The sequence below is a fragment of the Oryzias latipes genome, chromosome 7, assembly GCF_053564925.1.
Source record: "Oryzias latipes strain Hd-rR chromosome 7, Olatipes_Hd-rR_3.1".
NCBI classification, from domain to species: domain Eukaryota; kingdom Metazoa; phylum Chordata; class Actinopteri; order Beloniformes; family Adrianichthyidae; genus Oryzias; species Oryzias latipes.
The window spans coordinates 2,475,531-2,499,089 of NC_136243.1; the positions used below are offsets into that span (position 1 = coordinate 2,475,531).

General features: G+C 41.9%; 1 protein-coding gene across 2 annotated transcripts in view; it reads left to right on the top strand.

Moving 5' to 3' along the window:
• The first annotated feature begins 6,681 nt into the window (after nucleotides 1–6,681).
• Nucleotides 6,682–23,559, top strand: part of LOC101164153 (immunoglobulin superfamily member 21-like) — a 28,700-nt gene continuing 11,822 nt past the window's right edge. Inside the window, exon 1 of one of the 2 annotated variants that reach the window (XM_011477664.4) lies at nucleotides 6,682–6,871. In XM_011477664.4, the coding sequence (XP_011475966.1) occupies nucleotides 6,817–6,871 (55 nt within the window). In that variant the 5' untranslated portion in view covers nucleotides 6,682–6,816. Of the gene's footprint in view, nucleotides 6,872–6,924; nucleotides 7,031–23,559 lie in introns of those variants that run through there. The other variant, XM_078950035.1, reaches the window with a different exon arrangement.

Consider the following 23,559-nt stretch of genomic DNA (forward strand, 5'->3'; position numbering starts at 1 on the left):
TTTCAGTTTGAAGATGATAAATCCTCATCAGTCATGTCTGTTGAGTCACAAACTGCAGGAGCTTCATGAAGCTGCTCAGATTCCAGAATGATGAAGAAAATCAGAACCAGAGATCCAACTGGGTTCTACTGAACATGAACTCCACAGAGAACAGGGACTCACTTCTTTGAAACACTTCTAACATATGGCAACATAACAACAAATAGAGCTACACATGAACATAAAACAATTGGAACAAACAAATTAGTTACATCACTGAACAGAAGAAGGCAAAATAAAATAAAATAATAAACCACACATAAATGGTAAGGGTGAGAAAGAACAAAGGAGAGAAATGTTTCTGTTTTTTATTTTTCATGAATTTCAATGAATCAAAACATAAAAAAAAATCTTCATTTGAAGTGTATAAAAATGTGGTCTGGTTTCTGAAATTTCTTTGCATTAATATAAAATTTGTCCAGTAAAACATTAAAAACCTAATGAAAACAGACGGTCTGGACAAAACCTAGTTAAAACGAAACAAGCCTCATTACATGAAAAAGAACTGTATGGTCAAAGAATTTAAAGATGGTGGTCTCAAAGTTACTGATTTTGACTGCAGCCTAAACGGAACCCTGAAGATAAACTGGTTCAAATCCTGGATCAAACACAACCAATCCTTCTGGTTTTGTCTCTCAAATTATTTATTTAATAAATTAGATGGGTTAAAGTTGGTGCTTATTTTGATGTTAATACGCTCGCTATAGCGTTATCAGAGTTCCACAAACAAATTCTGCTATACTGGAAAATATTGTATGTGCATAATTTCTCACCACACTCAAATATTATTTGGAGCAACAGATACATCCTCCACAGAAACAAGTCCTTGTTTTGTGCTGAATGGTTTGGATGACCAGTCGGTAACTGATCTGATGGACACGGATAGTAATTTATTAGATTATGAGCAATTTTGTATTTATACCATAACTTCAATCATCCCATCTCAGAATTCTTTTTTTTCTTCTAAACGTTTTTTCTTCTAACTTGTTCTGTCCAACAACTATCAGATGAAGGATGCCCTCTTATGGACAATAAATGTAATAAGTAATTGATTTATTGAAAGATTATTTTCTGGACAACAGAACAAAAATAATATACTGTAGAAATCTGAACAAAATATTGTTACTAAATGAAGAAACGATTTCATGAAAACTTTATATTCCCTCAAAATTTAAAGAAACACACTGAGATGAAGGGGAATCTACAGCAAAACTGAAGGAGAACAGGAAGTTGGAGTTGTCCTTAACATTTAATTTAGTTTTAATATGCCTGTCCCTCTTAGTATGATTTGTGTTATTATATCTTTTATAATTATTTTAATGTTTTGTAATGTATGTAGCCTTTTTTAATCAATAAGTATTTTAAATTATTTTAATTGATCACTAAAACCCGTCATGACACATTTCCCATAATGCAATGTTTTGTAGTCATTGGGCAGCATTCAGTCAGTGCAGTATTAAATTTCCGGCTGCGTTCGCTCAGGTTGGCGCCTTGTCTGATCTCAGGAATCTGTAACGATTGTTCTGATCTCCAGTGAACGGCACCTGTTCTTTTATGAACCAAAGTTTGAATTCAACTCTGAAAATATAGGAGTGTTTGACCGGCTGCTCTACAATAACTTGTGACCAGAGTTTAAATGTGCAAAAAGTCACAAGTAAGAAAATTCAAAGATGGTTAATGAATTTTGTTTCTCCTTTACTGATTTGTGGTTTAAAGAGTAAACTTTAAAAAAAAAACATTCAACACAGACTCTAAATTGGGAGCACATCCTCTCTGACTTCTCCACCTTTAATGTCATTTATTAGTTATATTATTACAGTTATTTATTTGCTTGTTTTGTTGTATTTTGAGGACCCCCTTGAAAACGAGATGACACATCTCAAGGGGCTTATCCTCTAAACAAATAAATTGAATTGAATAAGTCCAAGTCCAGTCCAGATTTACAGACAATCATCTTCATCCACACTGAGGGTCTCAGCTGTTTGGGAGGAAGTGCTGCTAAGTGTCCATCAGTAAGAAGAAGACAAGAGAAGCCGTGATCAGAAGAACCATTGATGGATTTACAGAACTGTAGAATTGGAGTCTTCTTTTGGATTTAATAGTTTTTATTCAACAGTGTTAACTGAACTGTGTTAATAAGGACGTTTAAATCAGAAAACAGTAGATATAGAAGACTAAATGAACAGAAATGTATTACTGATTTATTTACTTATTGATCAGCATCCGACTTAAGTTCCAGGTTCCAATCCCTCTTCTTCCATTTCCGTGAGCTCTGTGTTCGTCACCCCACCCTCCTCCTTCGGCTTTCACCTGTGAGCTCCGTTAGGGGTAGTTTAATTCCCAAAGTTTTCCATGGAGATCTTTGTTTCATGTATCTGAACGGAGCTTTATGCCAAACTAAAAGAAATATGGAATACATTTTCTTTACTGCAGGAGTTGTCTGACTGAAATGAATGTCCCACATTGATTTTGCATTAGGAGGCCTTCACAACTCTTGCTGAAGGCCCTTACCCTGCCTGGCAACAGAGGACAGCTCAAATGCTGGTTAACGGCTAAATGGTTAAATGCTGCAATGTGAAAACACGTCTGTCTAGAAGCAGCATAACCATCACAAACACAATGGACAGACATGTAGAATGATTTAATGAGTATGCTTTGACATAATATAATGAACACTCGATTCAGATATTTTTAGGCCTTCAGAGAAAGCCTTGAAGGCCCTGATGGCCCACCGCTGACCAAATCTGAAACTAAGCCAGTCTTTTGACAACTATTAAATGCCTCCAGCACAGCTATGGAAGCACAGATCCACCCCATTACTATCAGTGACCACGCACCAGTTTCCCTGACTCTTAAAAACAAAACATCACCACTTTCATTAAGGAGCTGGAGGTTCAATACATCTTTGCTCAGAGACCGTAACTTTATCGTCTTCTTTGCTAAAAAATGGTCCTCATATCTTCAAAATAATGACCACCCAGGTATTTCTTCATGCCTTTTATGGGAAGCCGGGAAAGCAGTCATGAGAGGAATATGTATTAAATGAATGGAATGTATTTACTGTGTATTTGAACTGTATATTGTGAAATCTGAGCATAGGTGATGGTGTGAGAAATGTAAATAGGATGCAATGTTTAAAAGGGAGCAGATAATTATAAGAATTGTATTCTTCAATTCTGCTCCCTTCTAATCATGAAAATGTTCAATATGTGAGACAAACATGTAAACATTTGGACATCAATTTTCATGAAAGGAACAAATAAATAAATAAATGAATGAAAATGATTCCTCCTAAACTGGAAATCTAAAAATAATCTTAGCATCAACCACTACAGAAACCTCATGTCAGAGCATATTAGTTTAGAGATAATGTCCTCCACAAAAAACCTGTCGGCTTCAGACTCTCCCTGGCCCCAGCTGATTAGTCACATCACCTAGTAGGGGTGGGATGGTGATGGGTTGAGCCAGGTCCTGGCTGGTTGGGTGGGCCGGGGTGGGTTTGGGGCGCGCACTCTGCCGGCAAATTGGCAGGGGTTCCTGGGCTGGTGCCTTCTGGGCGCAGGGTAGGCGGTGCGGCTGACCAGGAACGGTGGCCGGGTGCCGTGCTGGGTGGCTGGTCGCCGTGGTGGGGGCTGTGGGGGGGGCTTGGGGTTCTGGGGCCTGGGGTCGCCTGCCCGCGCATGGGATTGGTTTTGGGGGGTCGACGTTGCATTCACAGCATGGGGTAAGGGATTCACCTGGGTGGGTTTGTTTAATTATTTGTTTATTTTTATCCTTTTTCATTTATTTATTAATTTTTTATTTTATTTATTATTTATATATATATATATATATATATATATATTAGGGGGGGGCCCTGGGGGGGGCGGTGTGCTAGTCCTTAGGGAGGTCAGGGCATGAATGGTGGGGCTGGACCCCCTGCCCCTCCGTTTTAGCACAGGGCCCCTTCCTTGCTGGTTGTCTCTCGGCGCTACGAGGCTCTGGCCTCCATCTGCGGCTGGCTTGCCACCTCCTGACTGCCTGGCCGGTCGCTAGGGGGAGCCTTCTTCCCATGCCCATCGGCCTGCTTCTCCCCGCTCTCACCCAAACAAATGTTGCATACAGGCACATAGGCCTCCGGGAACTGGATGGGTGGGTTACGCTGGCGGGGCTCACTGGGGGTGTCTCTCTCTCACTCACAGAGGGACCCCGGAGTGGGGGGGTCTGTGGCTTGACAGCGGTGGGGCCCCCCACACTGGAGACCTCCTATCTTACCTGCAGCACACACACAGCACACACACACCTCCATACATGGTGGGGTCGGGGGGGGGGGGCGGGGGGGGGCGGTCTTCACCCGCCTGGTCCTCTCAGGGCGGCCGGGCTTGTGGGTGTCCTGTCGGCTGCGGTAATGGTCGGGCATGCGGCGCTGGGGGGGTTGGTCGGCCGGAGGGAGTTACTGCGTGGTGGCGGGGGGTGGGGGGTAACCAGAAGATTGAGAGTATGTCTGCGAGAGTGCATGGGTGGGACGGACCTGGGGGCTGGCTCGCTGGGATCCTCTGGGGCTTTCCCTCCCCATCACAGAGGGGGGAGGGCATTGAGGGGGTTGGGGAGGGGGGCTCAGATAATATGGCGGGGGAGGAGGGTTGTAGTGGGTAGGGTTATGGGGGGTGGCTGTGGGTGTGCGGCAATCTCTGGGTTGCTCAGGTCGGGTGGCTAGCGGAGACGGAATGTAAACAGTAAATTATAAAATCTAAAAAACAAATCTTTACAATTCAACTTTTTACTTTAGAAAAGTTTAGGTTTTTCCTTTTAAAAAAATTAAAGCGAAACAAAACAAAACACGGCAACCAACAACTCTGCTGCTCCTCATAGCGTCTCTCTTCATCTCATCTTTGAGCCATTGGACTTTGATTTTTCATTAATGGGACTGCAGCATTGAGGGCATGTCTGTACTGTGGTGACCTGTCTCCATCTGCATTAGCGTGCATGCGTGTGCGTAGGTGCCAGTTACGCCATCATTTAAAATAAATGTCTGTTTTGTTTCATTTAACCAAGAGAAAATGTCAGAGCCTACAAAATCTAAGTAACGACGTAACGAGGGTTTCTGTAATTGTAATTTACCACCAAAATTGGACCTTTTATTTATTAAGGTACTCCGTTACTGACAAAAGTGATTAAATACCAGGAATTTGTTAATTTGAAACAAAATACTAAATCAATGACCTGCAGCACCCCAATCCCATAAGTAAACTCAGATTTAAAATGTGCTGTTTGTCATAATGTGTGTGAATTTTGTTTTCATTTTCCACTATGACACGATAAAATCACAGATCTGTCGTCCATCTCTGTCAGACTCTCCGCTGCATTTGTGGTCATTTCTTTCACCATTTGGATGCTTTGTGAAACATCGCAGACAATTCACACAGAACTTCCAGCAGTTTTGTTTTTTCAACACAGGTTTTATCAATCAATCAATCTATGATTTGTATAGTACTCAGAAAAGTAGAGGCAACCAAAGTGCTTAACATAAAATCAAATAAAATCACTAAACAAAATGATGCAATAGAGAAACAACAACCAAAAAACAACAAAATCAATTAAACAATAAAACAATTAAATAATAAAATTAACAGAATGAACAAGCTGACCCACTAGATCTGCTCGCTGGAGTAAAAAGCCTGGGGCAAAAGAAGAGTTGTTAAAAGTGTCTTAACCCTCCTATTATACTTGGGGTCAAATTGACCCCAAGGGTGAAAGATGTGAGTAATATTTGAGGAGAATACGAGGGTTAAAGTCACTGACGGTTCTGGCTGACCTCACAGAAAAGGGGAGAACATTCCAGAGTTTTGGAGCTGCAACTGAAAAAGATCTGCCTCCCCGAGTCACCAGCCGAGTCCTGGGAACCGTTAAAAGCATGTGATCTTCAGATCTGAGGACTCTGCTTTGACGATAAAGATGTAACAGCTCAGAGAGATACTGAGGTACCAGACCATTCAAAGATTTACAAACCAGATAAACAATCTTCCAAATGATTCTAAAAGACACAGGCAGCCAGTGAAGAGAACGTAACAGTGGAGTGATACGCTCACACTGTCTGGTCCCCGTTAACAGCCGGGCCGCTGAATTCTGAACCAGCTGGAGACGGCAGAGCAGAGACGGTCAATATCACTGTACAGAGAGTTACAGTAGTCCAGTCTGGAGAAGATCACAGCATGGATCACTTGTTCCACAGCATGAGGAGGAACATATTGCTGGACTTTGTTGATTTTTCCTTAAGTGATAAAAACTAGACATATCATGAGATTACCTTTTCCTCTCCATCCAAATAGGATTTTTATCTCCTCTAAGGACCACCACCATGATGGACTGGAGGTTTGTGCATACCCTTTGCCCAACTGTAGCAGCAACCAGCACCTGTGACCCTGAAAACTGTCAGTCAGGTGGATGATTGGATAGAAGAAAACTTCAAAAGGCAACATTAGTCTAGTTTAGTCATTGACCTCAGTCTCAGAACATTTCTTTTGTTTATTTAAAGGCTGTTTTCTCCTAGCCTCTGAAGTGATGCATCATTCTCCACAGAAAGCGGGTCAAACTCTGCTCCTGAAGTGATGAAGGGTGGAGGAGGAGGACGGGAGGCTGGCTGCAGAGAGAGGGAGGTGAAAGAGAGAGAAGGCATCTGTAATCCTCTAAACATGAAGTGCGGGTCAGAGCGCTGAGCCTCAGTGTGAAGGATGGCTTCATCCTCCTCCCTCTCAGCGCACAGAGCATCTGTGGTTGTGGGCGGCGGCACACAGCAGGATGACGGCTCGTCTGACCCTCCTCCTCTGGGCTCACGCCGTCAGTCTAACACTGGGTGAGTATGACGGCTGCTGAAGCAGAGTTTAAGCATGTGAGCTGACTGTTGGCATCAGCACCACTCAGAGTGCTCAGCTGCCAGGGATTTGGGCTAAAGAGCTGTGATGTTTTCCATGTTCCCCTCTGGGATGCTCAGATGTGGTCATTTGTGCTCAAGGTCAGAATTTGAGTTCTTCAGACTGTTTGCCTCCAAACAGAAAGTAGGTGGATTTATTTTAAAGTTTACTTTCTGAGAGGCTTTGGGGCAAAACGTAATTCCTGGAATTATGTGAAAGGTAAAAAACAAAAACAAAGAATCTCTTGGATGTCCGTTAAAAGGAAACAACATTCTGAGTTCAGCCCTGCACTCTGCTGGGGTTGTTGGTGATGTTCCTTCAGTCTCCTCTGTTGCTCTGCAGAACCTGTGAGTCAGAACCATGCAGAAACTTGAACCATCTCTGTTTTTTAATGAGAGTTTCATGTTTGGAGCCTGACGAAGACATGGCTGTGAGGAGAGAAGAGTTAAAACTGTTTGGTTTTTTGAAAAAGCTGCTATATTATCTGAAATTACATTTAAAAACCTGAAACTTCAGAGGGAGGCTCACAGACATGGAGATGAGTTCAACAGGAGTCCAGAAGAATGACAGACTTTCAAAATGAAGTAAAGGATCCTGGTTATGATGACAGATTGTTTTTTTTCTTGTTTTCCTTTTTTTTTGTGGGGTTGGTTTTATTTTCAGGTGTTGTTTAGCAGTTCAATTTTCAGTTGGTGATGCTCCTCCTGTTCCCTGAAACCTCAGGTTTTGGCTCCTCACACTTCAGTTGTTCCCATCTCTGTCACGTTCAGTTTTAGTCCAAGCGTCTGCTGACAGTCTTTCTTCTGGGTTAACAAAGTTTTTAGAGTCATCAATGCTTTAATATTTGCAGTCCATCTCAACAGTGGAAAAGAAATCATCAGGGTCCACAACCTTGGGCTGATCATGGGAGCCAGAGTTTGGCATACATTTTACAGTCTTTTACTCAGTCTTTTACTGCTTGAATGAAGATGAATGAAGATGCTTTCTGTTTCAGATTGACAAACTTTAAGAGGATTGCTGGTTTGTCAGTCTCTCTCCTCCGGTAGATTTTCAATCCGGTGATAATCCCGTCGTTAGATCTGGAGTTTTGTTCTTGGTCATCCATTCATTTTCATGAATTCATTTTATGTCCATCCTGTTAAAACACTGCTCCTGCAGAGCCCGGACCTGCTTCCCCTCTTCGATTGCATCCAAAATTCATAGATGAACAATCTTCATAGCGTTGATCTCCTCCAGCACAAAATCAAGCATCTTCCTGAAGTCCTCATATTCCTCCGACACTGTTTTTTTTTGGGTGGCATGTTTAGGAAATGCTTTTCTCAATATTTACACTTTTCTGTAGTAAATAGAGTTGAGAAGTGCAGATGCTCTACACCTGCATGGCGTCTTCTATGAGAACAGGAAGAAGTAAAAAACAGTTTCAATTTTAAGTCGATGTACAGACGGGATCTGAGGTCCTCCTGCGCAATCCAAGCGTCAGGTGCTGTTTCAGTCCAGCAGCACTACAATTTGAGCGTTGCAGTGCGATTTGGGTGTCAGACGCAGCGCGTCAAGAGTAAAAAAATCTGACCTTTGGCGAAGGACTCAGCTGTAGGCCCATAACGTTTTAGTGTCTCCGTCAAATCCAATATGGGTGATCGATGCGAGGGCTCTCATCCCAAACTTCCATCCATTGTCTTAACTTAGACTGTCCTGGCTGCTGTTAAGAAAAGGGGGGTTACACCCTGGACAGGTCATCAGCCTGTTGCAGAGCCCATGGAGGTGGAGCAATCTCTGTCTGCAGGCCAGCCAGCCAACTGTTAACAGATGGGGGGGGGGGTAAGGAGTGGGTGGGGTTTTTATGGTAATACTTGTGTAAAGAAAGTAAATAGTTTTGTAAAGTGCATGAGAAGCACTTTTAGAGATAACGTCTGATTTGATTTGATAAAGTTCCCACAGAGATTAACCCATGGAGACTGAATGATGACACTGCATGAGGGGCCGATGACGTTAGAGCAAAGACTGAAAACCCAGAGCCAGAATTCCCAGGAAGGGGGGGCAGGTGGCAAGAATCAGGGCTAATGAGTAGCAGCACCTGCTGCAGCTCAGACAGAGGCCCCGCCCTTTTTGTACTACATTTGAACCGTACCGTAATGATAAACAATCAGTAAACTTTTCTGCTCTATGCTGCTTCATGGTCTTATCCCCCCTCCCACTATCACCCCCCCCCCCCCTCTCTAACATCCCTCTCTCTTTTTCCCTCCTTTCCTTTTCCGTCCGGTCCAACACCAAAGATTTTCAAACATGATTGAAACTAATAAAGTGTGGCCTCAATTACAAAAGGGGTTTGTTCAGTCATGCCTTTGGTTTGTCTGAAGATTAATAACCCCTACTGTTAAAGTAAAATATGTCCAACACAAGAGGCCCTCAGCTCTCATCTGCCTGCCCAGCTGTTGGACAGGACAAGTAAAAAAAAAAAAAAAGAAAAAAAAAAAAAAAGAGGCAGCAGCCATTCAGTAACAACACTATGTGTCCTATGGTTGTTGTCATGGTTACAGGAGGTTAGAATGATTAATGTCGAACTACAGTGGATTAAATGTGGTGTTAAAATGGACTGAGGGAGAAGTTACGGTGGAGTCACAATGTTGCAATAGTAATAATTAATGAGCTTCAATAATAATAAAAAAGGGCTTCAGTTACTGACTGTATAGAGAACTTGGCCTTGTGAGTGTTAAGGTGGAGCTACAATGAATTAAGAGTGGAGGAAAAGTGAAGTTACAATAGATTAAAGTTGTAATTAAGGTAGAGATACACTGAAGGTTGGAATTTAGGCAGCTTCACTGGGGTATAAAGGGAGCTGTAGGGAGTGATGGTGTAGCAAAAAAGGAAATAAAGTGCAGTTCAGTGAGGTGAATACGTGATATGATCACCGGTTACTAAGTACAGCAAACATTTCTTTTTGTTCTAAAAATTACATGTCAAATATCTAAGTTTATTATGATTCCCAGCATTTCAAAACCTCTGTTTTCCTTAAAACCTGACGGACGTTTTAGCGTTTTAATTTATTCGTCTGTGTCGCTCACAGTCAGAACAGCTGCAGTACTTTACTGCCTAAAGGCCCGTACACACCGGGACGAATATTCGCCAGGCGTTATTCGCCAGCGTTTTTCGCCACATTTTTTGTGTTCACACCCAGGCGATTTTCGCTGACGATGAGTGGAGTGAACATGCAATTTCATTCCCTGACATTAGATGGCGCTTAATGTAAAACAAAAATACTCCTGTACACAAGGTGGCGCCGCGCAACTTTACGCTTCTTAAAGTCGCTTTTCACTCAGAAGAAGAGAGCAAGTATTTACGCGCTTGTCAGAATCATACAAAGAAAACATGAATATTTCAAGCATCAGTAGCTCCAACTGGTGCTTGGTTCGGGGATATTTTAGAATGTCAGTCATTATTGCTTCGCGGCTGTGTAGACGCTACTTGGCGTCTATCTTCTTCGCTGGTATGTGTGCTCAGAAAGGCAGTTTTGTGTTTGAGCGCCCCCAAGTTGTGTTTTACTGTAACTTCAGAAGCTCCAGACACGTGTGCAAAAGCGCCATTCTCATTGGTCGAGTAGATTTCGACGCGACGCGTCGAAAAAAGAAAAAAACGAACCCGAGGCGTTTTTTTTTTGACGCTTTGACGCGTGGCATTTTTTCGCGTCGGTGTGCACACTCTCGTTGGTGCCCTTTGTTTAGTCACGACGCGTTAAACGTCGGCGAAAATCGCCGGCGAAATTCGTCCCGGTGTGAACAGGCCTTAAAGGTATTAACTCTTCATGGTTTGTTTGTTACCATTAGCTTTAAAACATTTAAAAGATTCTGTTTTATGTCAGGATTTTGATGAGAAAAACATCAACAGTTCTAACCTGTAAATAGTAAACTATGGTCTGATGTGACACAACTATCACACACTGACCCTGATGCAAAATATTGAATCTGCACCACAGTGTTTGTGATCATAATCGTGTGTTCTCATGTGAGGTGCACAGTAAGACTGTGTGTGTCTGCACAGGCCTGGCTGTTTGGGTACAGACATGCTTGTTAGTGTGTTGGAATGTGTGTGGGAATGAGCCACAAAAGCAATTTTGAATCATTGGTTGCCCATCTCTCTGCCACCACTTTTTCCTAAAGAGCTCCCTCATTCCTTCTCTTTTCCTTCTGTCCCGACTTCAGGATCAGCACCAAACTCAAAAGAAGTAAAGACACCACTGCAGTGTGCAAAGCCTAAATCTGTCCTGCTCAGCTGCAGAACACACACTGATAGAAAGAGTGGAGCTAAAGTGGAGTTCAGATGAAGTGAACTTTGCTCTCAGGAACTACGATTAAGATAAAGAAAAGAAACGAGGGGGATTAAAACATGTCAGCCCGGTCAGGCACACGTATCGTTCCCATCTTTGTGTACATGTGCATACAGCAGTGCAGTGACAGGAATCCAAAAAGGGTTGGAGCAGGAACGACCAGAGACAAGTCATGTTCTCATTGGAATTTTCCTAAAGTATTTCCAAACAAACCCTCCTAGAAACATCTGTCATGTTCATGATATGTTTCTAACAAACAAAACTGCTGCCATATTTTTAAAGAAAGAAACTCACATAAGACCTGATTTCATCCAGTTGTCCTCGGTGGTTCTGGAGTCAGTGGAGAGCCTGGACTGTTTCTCTTGACAGTTAGAAGCTTGGGTGAAAAAGATGGGAACTTCAGCCATAGGAGGTTGTTTTTTATCCAGTCAAAAATGTTAACATTTTGCTGAGGGAAAAAAAGGATTTCTGTGACTTAAATTTCTGAAATGACAAATAAAAGCAGATCAGATCACTGGTCTGTAGGGGTGTTAGAAAAAAATCGATTTGGCAAAATATCACTATAGTTCATTTGGCGATACTTCGATTCAGAATGCTGTTAGGACGATATTTAGTTAATTATTTATGCACGTCCGTCAGTGTTTGAATCTTGTTTTCCACTTCAACCTCCAACCCCTAGTTGGCAGCAGAGCACACAGAGCCTCTTTAGCAGTGCTTTTTAGAGGCTTAGATAAGAACGAGTGAAACAGTGCAGCTTCATAGCGGCTGATAGGCTAATGCACTTAGCAACCAAAATGCTATCGGCAAAGCTGCCCAAAGTTCTGCAGAACCTCACAGCAATAGATTCTAGTTTAGCGACCAGATGGATCAGAGTGATGTGTACAACGCCCTGAAAAAAGGCCAGCATCGTGGCAATCAGCGTTAGTTTACTTCCACGTGAGAAAGCGTGGCTGCAGCGGTGCAGAGCAGACTGTCATGGAAACAAAGCATCTTTGTCACATTAAAGCTCTCCATCCTGGCATGCTGCCTCATCTTCACACATTGTTTCGGGAAAGAATTTGTGTTTTTTTCCCCCCTTTATTTTTTAAGCACCATTCAGGCTCCTGAACCATTTAAAAGTACTGGAGAAGCTACATTAATGTTGAAAACAAACAGCACTTTATTGACTTAATCATACTTTCAGAACCTTATTGGTTAAGGCACATTCATTTTTTTCTTATACTGAAATTTATTATGTTGTGGAAATCAGACAATGTTGACTGTTCCCTTTACATAGTTTAAGTTACCAAAATAAAAGCACTATGAATGTGCTTAGGTAAAGGCAATTTATATATGAGATGCAGTTGCAGTGCTTAACATTGTGATCATTAAATAAACTGAATTTGACAATTTTATTACAGTGAAAGACTTATTGAAATTCAGTTAGAGTTTTTTCCAAGTCATATTTAAAAAATAAATAACACCGCAACGATGAGACGCAGCAACTCAATGAGATGTGGTTGGATGAATGCAGGCTCATTAGAAGAGGGAAAGATTTATAACAATTATTTAATCTTTCCCCAGGTGGGTGTTACAGTTAATATTGTGGCGACCTGGAGGTCTCGTTTCCCTGCTACATCGACGTACCAGCTGGATCGGTAAAATATACTGATGAAGACCTTTGTCAACTAAACAATTCTTCTTTTTTGTTTTTTTACTATTTACTACACTGGGTAACAAGAGGGGCAGAGCTGTCCACTGATCACTACCTGGTAGTGTTTTGGATTTGCTGGCAAGGAAGGAGACCGGAAGGACTTAGCAGACATGAATATATGGTAAGGGTCTACAGGGAATATCTGGCTGAGCCCTTCGTCAGGGAGGTCTTTACCTCCCACATCTAAGAGAACTTCAGACAGGTACAGATGGAGGCTTGAGACATTGAGTCCACGTGGACCATGTTCTGCACCTCTCTTGTCCCTGCTGCTAGTCAGAGCTGTGGTTGCAAAGTGTCTGGTGCTTGTCACGGTGGTAATCACTGAACCTGGTGGTGGACACCGGAAGTAAGGGATGCTGTCAAGCTGAAAAAAGTGTCCTATGAAGCCTGGCTGGCTTGTGGGAGTCCAGAGGCAGCTGACAGGTACTGGCAGTCTAAAAGAGCTGCGCCCTGGGCTGTTGTGGAGGCAAAACTTGGTCAGAAGTTCATGGAGGCCATGGAGAAGGACTATTGGTTAGAGGTTCTTGCCAACCATACAGCACCTCAGGAGAGGAAAGCAGTTTTCTGCAAGCTTTGTTTTCAGTGCAGATGGGGAGCTGTTGACTTTGACTGGGAACGTTGTTGGGTGTTGGAAGGAATACTTTGAGGATCTCCCAATCCTGCTGACTTGCCTTTTTTTGAGGAAGCAGAGGTTGAAGATGTTATAGTTGGGCTGTCAATCACCAAAGCTGAAATCAATGTGGTAGTCCACGAGCTCTCTAGTGGCAAGGCTATGGGAGTGGATTAGGTCTGCCCTGAGTACCTTAAGTCTCTGAAGGCTGTTATTGTCTTGCTCACATGTTTCTAAAGTATTATGTGACAGTCTGGAACTGTACCACTGGTACACTTGGCAGACAGGGGAGGTGGCTCCCCTTTTCAAGAAAGGGGACCGAAGGGTGTGTACCAACTACCGAGGAATCACACCCCTCAGCCTCCCTGGGAAAGTCTATGCCAGGTCACTGGCCGTCTTTAGGGTGTGCTGGAGAGTTCATGGGAGTTTGCTCATCCAGTAGATCTTCATTCCAATATTCACCTACGGTCATGAGTTCTGGGTCACGGCAGAAATAACAGTGTCCCGAATACAAGTGGCTGGAATGAGCTTCCTACGTAGGGTGGCTGGGCGTTCCCTTAGAGATATGGGGAGTAGCTTAGTTGACTGGAGAGAGCTCGGAGTAGAGCAGCTGCTCCTCCATATCCAGAGGAGCCAGTTAATGTGGCTCTGGCACCTCGTCCAGATACCTAATGTATGCCTCCCTGGGGAGGTGTTCAGGGCATGTCCCACTGGGCGGAGGCCCGGAGAACAACCAGGACAAGCTAGAGACACTATGTCTCTTGGGTAGCCTGGGAACACCATGGGGTCTCTCCAGAGGAGCTGGAGGAACCGGCTCAAATAAAAGCCATGACAAACAAAAGGGAGACGGGGTAAGGCTTAACAAAAAATTATTTTGAACGTATACTGAACCTAACTAAATCTGCAAAGAAAAGTAAGGGAGTTGTCAAGGCTGCAGGATCATCTGGCAGGTGGGAGAGAGCCACGCCACGAATCCCAGCAGCCTTTATACCCTCTTTGGGACTAGCCAAGTCTAGGCCTAGCCTGGAGGGTGGAGACTCCAGCCCAACCAGGACCTGCAAACAAGAAAGGGAAACATACACATAAAGACACACAGGCCTGGAAGAGGGGAAAACTGGGGCTAAATCATAAAAGAAAGAACTCAAAAGGTTCATAAAAAGAACAAAACTTAAGCAAAAACAATGATAAGAAAAATGATAGACATAAAAGGAGTTCAGCAAAGACAACCATACCAGCCTAGGCCACCCAAGAGACGTAGTGTCTCCAGCATGTGAACAGCTCCCCAGGGAGGCATCCAGGAATTATCTGGATCAAAAGCCAGAGCCACCTTAACTGGCTCCTCTGGATGTGGAGGAGCAGTGGATCTACTCGAAGGCCTCTCTGGATGACTGAGCTCCTCCCCCTATCTCTAAGGGGGCGCCCAGCCACCCCACGAAGGAAGCTCAATTCAGCCGCTTGTATCCTTGACCCATGCTTTCGGTCATGACCCAGAGCTCATGACCATAGGTGAGTATTGGAACGAAGATCGACCGGTAAATTGAGAGCTTTGCTTTCTGGCTCAGCTCTCTCTTCATTGATGGTCCATTTTCTCTCCAGGTTGATACAGGTCAGATCAGAGCTGTTCTCTTGCAGGCTGATGGCCTGGATGTGGAAAAGCCAGTTTGTTTCTTTTCCAGGAAATGTAACTAATTATTTAACCACAGCCCAAGATAAGAAAAGAGGGGAAAACTAGGGCCATAACAGTGGGGAGAGGGAAGTCTGGGCATATTTGCTTAGACTGCTGCCAAAGTGACCCAGTCTTGGATAGGCAAAAGAAGATGGATGGATGGATCTCTGTTCCTATAAATGTCTGTATGGTGTCAAGACACAAAAGGAAAAAATGTAATTTGTCCTTTTGTGATTATTTTTTGCAATTGTTGGTACTTCTTCGTTTGTTTGAAAAGGACACTACACACCCATCAAGTCAGGTTGCCATGATTCAGCGTGAAAAGGTTCAACTGGGGGAACTTTCAGCGCACGTTTAATGAACACCAAATTCGTATGTGGAGTCTGTGTGTAGCAACCCACGATTACGAACGTTCCGGACACCCAAGTCCAAAGATCTGGTCTACATTTGTTTAAATAGACTTTATTTGAAAGTGGCTGCTTTAATGAGAGTCTACGCAGCCGGTCTGAATCCAGCTTTATCCAAGTTCTATTTCCAATTCAATGACGCGTCAGTTTCGTGGCACCAGGTCCAGGTTTCAAAATAAAGACTTCCGCTTTCCTTTCAAAATAAAACTTTGTAAGATTTAATTTCATATTTATGGTAAAGAGGTCACGCGAGAATGCACATTAACACAGCGGACAACACCACCATGGATGATGAAACTTGACCGTGCATTCAAAAACATAACACCTTCTGACACAAAGCATGTATTTTACAAGGACTCGGGAGGGAGAGGGCACGGGTTTTGATCGTTTCAGTGTTGAATGATTGAAGAGACTGAGAAAAATAACTTGAAACCGGGGGGGACAGCACAAACCACCCCTCCTGGATCCAGGGGGGTGGGGGGACGGACCGGAGACAGATTCCCCACTCAGTGGAGATGCACCGCACACAGACCAGTGTAAATTCGGGGTAAGGCTTCTGCTGAGCCTGTTGGTGCTCCGTCAGAAGACCTCTGGGCAGTGCAGTGAGCCTGCAGCTGTGATGGTGCCAGAAACAATCATCTGAATGGAGCTTAGACAATCAGAGCAGGAGAGCGGCCGGACAACATTACCTAATGCTGTTTGGAGATTTCTCCCTCAGGGATAAGCGAGCCCATTGTCTGGCTGTGACCCACATTGCTTAGGGTAATCTGTACTTTGAAATGATTAAAAGCTGGTGGCTGTTCCAACCATCAAGAGTGCGCACGTTAATCCTGCATCAGAAATCGCAGATTTTCTGTCCATGATCTTGGGAGCTTCTGCCTAGATTCTGGATTATGAATAAATGTGTTCTGCTGGAAACCACACAGTAGCCTGAAGCCCCCCCCGCCCCGCCATGCAAGCATCAGGGCAATGAGGACGTCCTCTGGGTAAAACGGGGGCAGCTGCTTTAATTACAGTTAACATTTTGGGCTGCAGGATTCTAGGAACTGGCATGACATCACACACAGCAAAAACCTGCTGGTGTCTCCAGCCCTGTGTGTGTGTTTAACCCTTGTGCTATCCTAGGCACTTTAACGCTGGGAGTTGGGTCATCTAGACCAGTGTTTTTCAACCTTTTTTGAGCCACGGCACACTTTAACCTTGACAAAAATCCTGTGGCACACCAGCATCCAAAAAAAAAAAAAAACAGAAATTCATGGTCTGTATTGATCGACAGCCCCCCCCCGCCCGCCCGCCCGCAATCTCATGTGTATTTTTGTGATAATTGTGGCCGGAAAAGCAGGAAGTTGCGGCTGTTTTTTCTAAGAGATGAAATGAAAGTTAAATTAGAAAATTTAGAAACTGTTTGTTTGTTGGGGTTTCAAGGCGTTTCGCAAGGACAACTCATTGTGCGCTGGGACACTGGCTCTTTAAGCCAATGCATCATGGGAGATGTAGTGTGAAAAGTGCCGAAAACTTGCAGAAAGACTCGCGTCTCTGAGCTTTATTGTATTGTCCACTTGTTTCATGGTCTGACACCGGACTCTGTGAAAAGCTACACCGCTAAAGAAGAGCTTTAGCTGGTATTTTTGTTAGAACTGAGCGACTTTATCAGCAGAATTAAGAACAAGGAAGTGAAGACTTTAAGCACTTCTGATTGGTCAGACTGATGACATGTGATTAAGCCTTCAAGAATGATTGGTGGTGAGATTGGTGTCTTTAATAGAATCAAATAAACACAAAGAAAAAAGTATTTTATCCTCTCTCATATTCCTAACTTCTCAGTGTTTTATCAGGGCCTGTTTGGATGAACACAGAGCTGATATCCTAGAGATGGAAAATGTTTTTAGATCAATGAATGAGGGCAATTTCCCACGGCACACTGGTTGAAAAACACTGATCTAGACCCACTAGACAGTGCTCTGAACCTTTTTTCTTCAATGATTTGTGATCTTCACTGGTGTCCATGGATTACATGAAATCTTTCCACCTTTATCCACCTTTGTCATGGTAGGGAGAACACGTCAATGGAAGGGGGGGGGGGTCATCTAAGATATCACAAGGGTCATAAAAAAAAAGAAAATGTTAGACAACAGTCTGCGAGACACCAGTGAATTCAGACTGTTGATCTGTTTCTGAGAGATTTAGTTCTTTTGCTAAGTTCAGGTGTTGTGTTTGTTGTGTTGGAGCCCCACATGACATGTCACCCTCGTACGCAGACGTTCCCTGTTTGCTGGCCTCTCTTTGGATCAACAGTGACTCATTTTCATTTATTCATTTCTAGAGCACCATCCACCACCAGCCAAGGAGGCTCAAAGTGCTGTACTCACATTATGTAATCATAAAAACATAATAATAGATATAAAAATAGGTTTAAAACAGAGATTGAAACCAACATGGAGACGTTGGATCAACATGTTGAGCTGTTTTGGGTTCCCTGAAGGACTGCTGAGAGCTGTTTAGTTTTTCTTTCTCCTCCTGCTTCATTAATATTAATAATAATTAATTGGTGAAAAGTGGACAAATGTGTGTCACTCCTGTTTTAATCTGAATTATGTCTGTGAAATTGTAGAACTGCAGGTTTTTGTCCTGAAATGACTAATTCTGCAGTGGAGAAGCTAGTGGTGCTTCCTGCATGGTTTTGGTGAACCTTCTTTTATGAACACACATTTGCTGGAGAGCTTTCACAGGCTCCTTTCCACCCACCTCGAGTTTACAGAAAATCTGAACAGTGGAAAAAGTAGAAGAAAATTATCTATATAAAAATATAGCACTTTTTTTTACAAGGAAAATACCACAAAGTGCTTGATGGTATAGTAAAAAGGCATTATAAATTAAAAAAAAAACAAGACATCTTAGGTAAGAGACAAAAAAAGTTTAAACAAGTAAAAGACAGTCAGAAGTAAAAATAGCTAAAAGCCGAACTGAATACAAATGTTTTCAGAAGCTTTTTAAAAGAACCAACAGATTCAGCTGTACGGAGGGTAAACGGCAGGGAATTCCAGAGTCTAAGGGCTCCAGCTTGAAAGGACGTGACCCTGTCTTGTTGTCTAACTAGAGTCATTGGATGAACAACCAAAGTAGGTTATCAGATTAATTTAAATCACCAACAGAAAGTGTTCAAATATCTTTTTTAGACGTGTAGTTGGGGTGGGGGGGGTTACACCAGATTAGGCCTGCACAATATACCGCAAATTTATCGTTATCGCGACATTAAGCTGTGCAATATGCATACCGCAAAAAATGGCGAATATCGCAATAAATGGTTACCTTAAATGTGCTAAAACAAATTCATGGCAGCTTGAAATATTGAACAAATGAAATAAATCCCTTTATGCATTTAACCAATCGGAAGGACCCGTTTACGTTGTTGATCAATCAGATGAGCCCTTTTATGTTTGATGTTTGCCTCCTACGTCGACGAGGGTCATTTGGAGTATAATTTTTAAACTGTTGCAGTGAAATGGAAATTATGTTTTTGGTTGTTTTGCTATTTGTTTATATACCGCAAATTATATCGTTATCGCAATATTAATCACCAATATCGCATATCGCGAGTTTTCCTCATATCGTGCAGCCCTACACCAGATTATAATCCTGATTTAGAGAAGAATTTGGACGAAGGTGTGGAGAAACTTTGTTCTGATGAAGGCCATCCTATAATTAGATGATGTAGATCTATATTTGGAATTACAGAGAAGAATGAGTGAAACAGCTTTAGTCATTAACATTAGAGGCACAGAGTTGAAGCTGTGATATTAATCAACCCTAAATTGATGACAGAACCACTGTTATGTTATGTTAGTTGTTACTTTTTGACATTATATTACAGTGGCTCCCTTTACACAGAAACAATCCGGTTCTTTGAACAGGAATTTACAGAAAGAGCTAAAGATTCTCATCAGCCTCAGATTCTGCAAATTGTCCATCTTGAAAAAGCTGAGAGGTCTGTAATGTTCATCATAGAAACACTTCAACTGTGAGAGACAGACTGTAAACAGAATCAGAGAAATCACTTTTAATTTGTATAATGGTGCAGAAAATGAGGATTTGGTCAAGTTCACCTCAATACTTTGTGATGTATCCCTGGTTTCAGTGACAGAAGTCAAAGGTTTTTCAGTTCCAGAATAACAGCACTTCACTGCTAAATCTATATCTCCCTTTGTAACACTTTTGATTAAAGTGCACAATAAAAAGAAATTGGAGTAGGCAGGTTCGTCTCAGGGAGGAAATGTGGAAATGTAAATCACACAATAAACTCCTTTAGCTGGTTTGATGCAAATATATATACAGTGACCAAAATGAACAATGACAAAATGTAGAATGGGTAAATATTTTTTTATTTTTTTCCAGTCCAGTGTTCAAACAAGTTCACCCTCTTTGGGTGTTGCAGTAAGAGTCTTTGAAGTTGATGAATTTGCTCAATGCTTGTTGCTTGGTAAAAGTCATTGCTGGAGTGTTGGTGTGGATTTGTTTGTCCTACCACCTCAGTGGGGACTGCTGGGCATTTGGTCCAGGCGGGCTCAGCTGGCTCCCATCAGCACATGGGAGGAGAGAAAAATACCTGGCCTGTATAGACAGGACCAAATAATTAAAACATTGAATTATGTTTCAAAATCATTTCATGACAATTCGTTTTCTTAATGTGCATATTTTTCCAAGATTGAATACATCTGATTAATTCCAAATATTTAATCATCATCAAATCATAATTCACAAAATCAATATGCGCATGATCAATAGTTCATTATTTTAGAGTACCCATAATTACATTTATAAATAAAAATAGTTTTACATGATCACAAACTGAGATCAGCTGACGCCTGCACCAGCTGACTCGAACACACAAAACAAAACTGCGTCACTCAGCAGTTAAAGCGTGAGAGGAATTTGAAGGGTCTATGGTGGAGGGCGTTGTACAGCAAGGATTTCACCGTTGACTCCCGAACGTTTGTTGTCTGTTAAATATCCCCGCCACTGATTTGTTTTGAAACGTACACAGAAATTGTCTGTGAAATCCCGTTCTGAAATCTCGCGATATCTCCAAAAGCGTATGTACAGCAGCTCAACCCTTGTGCTATCCTAGGCACTTTAACATTGGGAGTGATTTGGAGAAATAAAACCCATCACATCAGAAAATCTCAACTAATTAAGGAATATAATTTGGGAGTTATATATGAAGGTAAAAATGTGTCAAAAAGAACGCACTTGTAGTTTTGATTTGAGAACTTGTAATACAGAATAAAGACGATTGATTTTGAATCAATGGTTGGAACCTTTAGAATAAAATGGTTAAAAGACTTTATGGCTGACCCTGACTCAATATGGTTTAATATTCCCCAAAACATCTTCAAAAAAGTAGGTGGATTAGATTTCTTGCTGAAATGTGACTTTGAAATTTCCAAACTTCCTATAAAGATTTCAGGATTTCACAAACAATTACTTTTCCACTGGAAAATGATATGTAGTCACAATTTCACCCCCTCACTTGCGCCCCCCTGTGGAACAGCAGAGTAATGACCACAAACAGGAAGACAGTGTTCCATCAGAATTGGTTTGAACACAAGATCATTTTTATAAGTGATATTCTTGATTCAAATGGAGAAATTCTTCAGTTAAGAGACTTCAAAATAAAAATATGAATAAATATGATATTGAATGCACAACCAAGGAATTCCAGAAAACCTGCAGAGCAATTCCAATTGCTTTAATACATTTAATAAAAAATCCAATATTGTCCTCCTATGTTCAAATTAAACTACCAAATTTAGTAATAGATGAAATAAAACTTAGTGAAAAAATGTGATATTAAATACATAAACAAATCCTTTAAAGGTAAATTATACCATGACTTCAATAGAAAAAAGTGAAATATAAAATAACTGAGACACCTGTCAGTCACATAAGGTGCTCAACTAATTTATAAAATGGTCCCAAAATTAAAGAAATGCAGTTCAAAATTATAAACAAATACTACCCATCGGCAGAGACATTGTAGAGTTGATTTGGCTTTGAGGTTGATCCGTGTGATTTCTGTCATACAGCCCCAGAAACAACCAGACAGCTGTTGCCAAAAGGGCATCTAACTGTTTGGAGATAACCAAGGAGTTTTTGATCATGGAGTCACCAAAGGGGAACCCAGGATTAAAAGACTTGGATGAACAGGTGTGTGCGGTCCTCAAGAGAATGAAGCTACCTTGGAGTAAACCACGGATGGATCGCCGGATTTACCTGGAAAAAGGTTGGACTGCTGAAAAGAATCCAGATCAAAGTGAAAGATCAAAACCCTGAGCAGGATGTTATTTCCTTCACTGCATCCTTCATCAGGAGTCTTTAAGACTGCATCGTTGGTTATGGTCTTGGAGGAAACTGATTCGGATCACCACTCTCGTCTCCACTGGTGACTGGTGTTTCAAGGAGTGTGGGAGCTCAAAGAGAAGATCTGTTCAAATCCAGTGAATTTCCTGAGCTAAACTGGCTTTGTGACTTTGACTTTGCTATGGACATATTTTCATTAATGAATGAGTTGAACATGAAGCTGCAATTTTTCCTATTTCTTGTTAAAAAAAAGCATGTGGAAAGTTTGAAAGTGTGTGTTTTTATTAAGTGTGCATTTACGCACAGCAGTGAATTAGAAAATGAGCAGAGCAGAATGATTCAGATTAAGTATTTTGTTGCATAATCGCTTTTGGATGTTGAAGGTGATGTCATTCATCTTTTTTCAATACATGTTGATTGCTTTAACTGTTTTGCCTTTAATTGATATGTATTAAAAACATGTGCAGTCTCCCAGTTTGATAGATTAGTGTGTGATTTACATTTTCTCCTCTCAATATTGTGCCAAATAGTGTGTAATCTTGCATATTCAGAGAGGCAAACATATTATCTGGATGAGAGTTATTTTACACATTTGAAAGATGTCAGTCTTAGTCCTATTGTCCTATTAGGTCTGCACACTACACACAACGCTTTAGTATATCTGACCAAACACAGTCTATCCAAATGCTCCTGGCCCGGGCCACCTGTAAAATTTTAGAACCCATTCTGACTCGCAAGTCAAACAGTTTGCCCACCCCTGGACTGTGTGACATACGGACACCATCAGCTTCAGCTGTTTGTCATAAGTCCGTGTAACTTATTGAACTTCATGATGCACTTACCACACGCATGACAATGGTACGTTCCATTTTCATGACGTCTCTGCATCTGTAAGACACACTGCACCCCCTTTCAGATGCAGCCGGTCCTCTCTATGACCCTCCACGGGACCGGACATCCAAAAAACCTGCAGCACCCCATACGGATGCATGTCCCTAAGACCTTTAAGTTCAAGGGTGATAGAGTGAAGAGGAATGATGGGAGTGCTGTGGGGGCGACCAGGAATCATCTTGACTAAAAATATAAATAACTCAGCAGTGCACTGGTGAGACATTTCCTCCTGTCACAGTGAATCCCAAACAGTCACTGCAGGGAAGACGCGCTGACTACTTCATTTTTATAAAAGATGGGCCCTACGGCTGGTGTACGGCCTTAAATTTAATTTAATGTTGGGCTTTTAATAAAATAAAATAATAATAATGCCAAAGATGTTCAGCAGGTCAAACTGCTTAAAGCAGTTCACAGTTTAATCAGGACTAATCTAAATTCAGAACTAAAATAAGGCATGGTTGTTTGCATTTCTGCATTTCTTCTCATTATAACAACAAACTCAGCAGAATTTCAGGAAAAAAATAATTACTAAAAAAAATCCATACTTATTAAAAACAGTTTTATTATAGTTCAGTATCTTTAGGAAACTCGTTTCCCGTTTCCCTGTCTTTTGTTTCCAGACCTCCTCTTCCTCTCAGGTCAGGACTGACTGGGAGGTTAGTCATACTAGGAACCACAAACGCCT